This window comes from Syngnathus scovelli, chromosome 1, assembly GCF_024217435.2.
Source record: "Syngnathus scovelli strain Florida chromosome 1, RoL_Ssco_1.2, whole genome shotgun sequence".
Classification (NCBI taxonomy): Eukaryota; Metazoa; Chordata; class Actinopteri; order Syngnathiformes; family Syngnathidae; genus Syngnathus; species Syngnathus scovelli.
Window position 1 is genome coordinate 21,775,959 of NC_090847.1, and position 5,247 is coordinate 21,781,205.

General features: G+C 41.2%; 1 protein-coding gene across 1 annotated transcript; it reads right to left on the bottom strand.

Moving 5' to 3' along the window:
* Nucleotides 1–334: 334 nt before the first annotated feature.
* LOC125986536 (C-type lectin domain family 4 member F) lies at nucleotides 335–4,754 on the bottom strand. Its single transcript, XM_049750165.2, has 7 exons — nucleotides 4,072–4,754; nucleotides 3,582–3,671; nucleotides 2,903–3,004; nucleotides 1,326–2,819; nucleotides 1,108–1,250; nucleotides 906–1,015; nucleotides 335–715 (listed from the first exon to the last, which is right to left on the bottom strand). Exons 2-7 carry the CDS (start codon nucleotides 3,652–3,654, stop codon nucleotides 580–582), a joined length of 2,058 nt encoding a protein of 685 aa, XP_049606122.1. The 5' UTR covers nucleotides 3,655–3,671; nucleotides 4,072–4,754; the 3' UTR covers nucleotides 335–579.
* Between the last annotated feature and the right edge of the window lie 493 nt (nucleotides 4,755–5,247).

A 5,247-nucleotide genomic window follows, 5' to 3' on the forward strand; every position in this document is an offset into this window, starting at 1 on the left:
CAGAGGTCAGCACATAATCACCACTGATGAATATGGAGGAGGCGTGCTGCCTTTTTGCGCTTTGCACTGAGCAGTGCCCCACCCCAAAAAAAGATAAGGAGCCCTCCTCCACTGTGTCCTCAGGGACCCACTGACTCTCACCTCAAGGTTGGAGATAGAAGGTGGTTGTGTGGGTGTGACGCTTTGGATTGCACTTAATGAGAAGGCTCAGTCCAATTATTGGTTGACAGCCACCGCACCCAAAATGACCCTCATGGGAGAACATTTTGAACCGTCACCATCCAACCATACTGGTCCCCTTTCGCCCTGGAAGAAAGAACGGCCCTTTCTGCTGTTCAAAATTGAACCAGTCCTTGTATATATTTATTTACATGAATGGTAACCAGAATACGAGTCTGTGAAGCCTTTGACGAGAGTGCCCAAACAAATACAGCTTTTCATTTTCACATAGAAATCATTAAAATAGGACTGAAATAATCAAACAAGCTAAGAAAGTGCGTCTGAAGCAATTCAACATTGAAGATGTGCAGTGTCACCAGGTATCCATTAAGTCTAACAGGTGAAGGCTAAGTATCGTCATCAGTTCTCACAAATCCATCGTTGTTTAAGGGAACAGCTGTCATCGTTCCAGGCTCCAAAGGAGAGAGATGATTTGCCCTGGAATTCACCACAGTCCTGGTTCCGGAAGTTGTTAGGCTGCCCATTCTGCCAGAATCTGTCACCCAGAACATAACCTCAATTTCCGACATTAACGAAATGCTTCCATCCGGCCATATACATGTTGCATCACATTGCACTGCAGCTGCCTCCCCTCATTTACTTCTCCAAACCTTCTTCAAACTAAGTGAAGTAAAACCTGGAAGTGAGAACTTTGCTGGAAAATGTTGACATGTTCTAAAACTTACGCTATAGTGAGGTTGGTCCCATCCACCCAAATCCACGTTCCCTCCTTGATATGATCACTCAGACCAATCCATGCGTGCAGGCTACGCCCCAATAAACCATTAAGGAATAGCTGTTTGGGAAGACAACAAGCAAACCACCTTTGTGTAGCACAGGAGCTAAGTGAATGAACGCCTCATTGACATTGGAGTCTGTTGATCATACCTGTTCCTCTCTGTTGTTGATGACAACCAAATCCCCTCCTCTGTTGATGCAGTCCTGTCTGCCTTCAGCCCAGCTCTTACTCAAAGTTGACAAAAAGTAACAGTTGCTGGCAAACTTCTTCCAACCGACCCCACAGAGCATGGCTAGAGAATGTAAACAAAATAGAAAGATTAATGACGCCATCGGGCCATCACTGGACTGGTGTCCAAAGTACTTACTGCTCATCTTGGTGGTCATCTTGTCCACTGTCTTCTGAAGCGCGTACTTTTGTGTCTCCAGGCTGCTTTGATTTAAGCGGAGCTGCTCGTTTTCAACACGTACAGTGTTGCAGTCACCGTGAGTTGTTTGTCTTTGCAGCAGACTGTTCCTGTACTGACACAAGCTACTACTGAACCTCAGCACTGTGTAATTTCTTTCCAGTCGGTCCCTGTCAGCCTCCAGCAAAGTATAATTTCTCTGTAAATGGTCTCTGTCATTTTTAATATCGTTGTAGAGGGACTTTACCACATCTCTCTCAGCAGCCACTCTGGTCTTATTGGTCATTAGTAGCTGTTTCTCGTGAGCCAGGGATGCGTAACGGTTCTGTAACTGATCTTTCTCGCTTCCCAATGAGGAGTAACTGCGTTGTAGCCGATCTTTCTCGCTTTTCAGATCATTAAAGCGGGACATGCACTGATCTCTTTCAGTTGCCAATGTGGTTTTACTTGTCAGGAGGATCTGTTTCTCTTTACCGAGTGAATTGTAGCTGGTTTGTAACAGCGCCTTTTCTTTTAGGAGGGATTCATAACTGGCCTGTAACTGGTCTTTCTGGCTTCTCACTGAAGAGTAATTGCGTTGTAACTGATCTTTCTCATTTTTCAGACTGTCCAAGCGAGACCCCAGCAGATCTCTTTCAGCGGACAAGGTGGTTTTACTCGCCTGAAGGTGATCTTTCTCTTGAACCAGGGAGTCATAACTGACCTGTAACAGGTATTTGTCCTTCCTCAGTGCAGACTCACTGCGTTGCAACTGGTCTTTCTCATTTTTTAAATTTTCAAAGCGGGATTTGAAGTCATCTCTTTCTGCAGCCACATTTGTTTTATTAGTGAGCAGAAGCTCTCTCTCTGTCATGAGGAAGTTGTAACCGTTCTGTAACTCATCTTTCTCTTTAACAAGAGACTCGTAAGTGGTCTGTAACTGGTCTTTCTCCTTTTCTAGTTTGTTGAGGTGGGACTTCAACTCAGCCCTTTCAGCAGCCACAGTAGTTCGAAAACCTTCCTGCTCTTTAACGAGGGAATTGTAGCTGGTTTGTAACTGGTCTTTCTGCTGAACGAGGGATCTGTAACTAGCCCATAACTGGTCTTTGTCTGTCCTTAGAGCACTATTTAGGGTATGTAACACAGCATTCTCTCTATTTAGGAGACTGTAATTGGTCTGCAACTTATTATGCTCCTGCTTCACACTCTGGAAATTGGCCCTCAACTCATCTCTTTCGTCAGTCAAAACCACTTTGCTGCCGAGAAGGTGATCTCTGTCTGATGCCAAAGAATCGTAGTTGGTCTGCAACTGGTCTTTGTCACTTGTCAGGTTCTTTAACATCACTTCAAGCGTGTTCATATCGACATGGGCTCTGTCAGTGGGAGAGCTATTCTTGTAGAGATGGTGATCTGTCTCTTGAGCCTGGTGGTTGGATTTACCTTGGCTCTCTGTTGAAAAACCAGGCAATACCTCATCTGTGAAAATAGATTCAAAGTGTTGAAATCAGTGAAAACAATGTCCCTTACACTCATGCTTGCACATTTTGAGGGTGACGTACAGTTGATAAATTGTCCAATGTTACCGGCCAGTAGGACAGCGCACAGCAAACCAAGACACACAGTGACGCATCTGGATGACTTTTTTCTTTGTTGTAAGTTCACTGAATTAATTGAAAGGAAAGATATTGTGAGTTTACACCGTGTCACGGACGGAAATGGAACTGGGTGACCAAATGCAGCTTAGACCAGGGTTTATTGAGGGAAAACGTAGTTGGAAGGGAGGATGAGGGGAACAAACCAACAGAACCGACAAACTAACATAACTTAACGGAGACAGAATGACAGGGGTGACTGACAGACCAACTTGGAGAGGGACTAACCGAACCGAAAGACAAACCGACGAGACTGCAGGCGAGAGACGAGAACAATCCGACGGGGGAGTGAGGGGCAGACAGGACTTAAATACACGACAGGTAACAAGAGGCAGGTAACTGTGATTACATTGCTTGTGAGGTAACACAGGAGGGGCGACGCGTACAGAAACCATGGTAAGAAAACAACCAGGGACGAGTCGTGACACACCGAGGTTGGGCTATTGTTAAATCTTTTTCACTAAATATAGATAAATAAATGAATGAATAAATAAATACATATATAAATACAAAATACAATAGAAATAAATAAATAAAGAAATACTGTGTTGAACTGATTAATTTGTTGATTATTATTGTACATTACCTTCAGTGACGAGCCCCTGTATCGTTAAGTTCTTTGTTAAATAGCCGCATTCATCAAGTTCCATAGAATCCATGTTAATCTGTATTTTTTCTAGTTCAAAAAGGAGAAATCCATAGATTGATACAAAAAAAAGAATGTAGTCAGTTGTCACAGTTTTCAAACATTACTGACTGATTTTGTGATAATGGTATGATATGTCCTATTTAGTGACCATTGTAAAAAAAAGGTTGTAAACATTTTAAAATATAATAAAACCAATCAGTTTATTTAGCCTGAAAATTAAGACATATTTACTTTTTTTCACCTCCCTCCTTAAAAAAAAAAAAAAAACTCCACTTTTGAATGCAATAGTTTTTTTATGCAACAATATATTTATTAATGTTGCTGTTTCCTACTATTTCTTGTTTCACAATTACGGAATTGACACTTCATGTTTTACAATAGCTAATTTATGTCAGTGTACCATGATAAAGCCATGAAACGTCCTTACCTTAGATCCGTCTTGATAAAAAACTAGAAAGTTTTAGGAGTTCTGCTTTTACATTAAATCAGCAAGATTTTTTTTTTTTTTGCACCACAGGAATCATGAGTTTATCTGGGCTCTGATTGGCTGGATATGAACACATTTATATTGACTGTCCACAACAGTCCATGTAACTATGGTTCAATGACTTCTGGTCATCATTTCTAAGAAACACTTGAGTTTCTTTTTCCTTTCTTGACTCGATCAAGTCTTTCGCTTCCCTTTTTACCACACTTCAAATCTTTGCTCAGGTCAAGTGGAAAAAAAGTACTTGTTTCCCACAGATGAGCTACCATAGTCAGCTTTAACAGTCAACGTGTTACTCCAAGTGAATTATTTATTTTCAACAGTGAAGACAGAAACTTTGACAGAAACTCAAGATTCAGCAATAAAAAAATGATTTTGCAATAAAATCTACATTCTAGTACAAAAATTACAATAGCCAAGGTTCCTCTGAAATATTAATACTCTAGTCTACACTGTTTACGTATCCGTCCCACAGGCCATAGTTTGCCCATGTCTGGTGTAGAACATTGAGTGCGTTTGGAAATTAAATGGAGTGTCAGAGTGAATTTTCAAACAGGCCCAAAATGAAGTGAGAGTGCGAAGACAAATGGAGTCCAATAAGTTTTGAGGGTGGTGTTGAGATTTAACAGCCGGCTGTGTGGATCCTGGCAAAAAGACAAATAGGATTAAGTCACAGTTCATTACCAGATAGTGGAAGAAGCAGAATGTTTTAAATGCGGCAAGATGAGCCTCACTCCAGCACAGTAAATCAAATGTGGATCAAGGAGGAAACAGGCGTCGTGTTTTGAGTCGGACTTCAATCATCCCTTGATTGCAAACAGCCAACAACATGATTTAGTTTTCTTTGCAGGCCGCAATTAGACGCAGAAACATGTTCAGAGAAATATTCAAGTCTGAAGAAGATGGTTAAATGTTCCCTTTGGAACTAGGTTTATGATGTCTGTATCATTTCTATACAAAATTGTATTGATGAAGTACAAGAGGGATCCTCCTAGCGGCGATCTATTGTCTTATTTTATCCCCGAATTTGATATATTGTATAAAAGCTGGGTGATATGATGGAAATAGCAATAATTTGTGCGGGGAAATGACGAATAATGAACATGCATAGATAGC

Bases quoted from the DNA above. Each gene is read 5' to 3' on its own strand.
- LOC125986536 (XM_049750165.2), bottom strand. From the start codon at position 3,654: ATGGATTCTATGGAACTTGATGAATGCGGCTATTTAACAAAGAACTTA. The intron at 1,251-1,325 runs GTAAGTACTTTG...TACATTCTCTAG, and splicing joins GATGACCACCAAGATGAGCA to CCATGCTCTGTGGGGTCGGT. The intron at 1,016-1,107 runs GTATGATCAACA...CTTCCCAAACAG, and splicing joins TCAACAACAGAGAGGAACAG to CTATTCCTTAATGGTTTATT.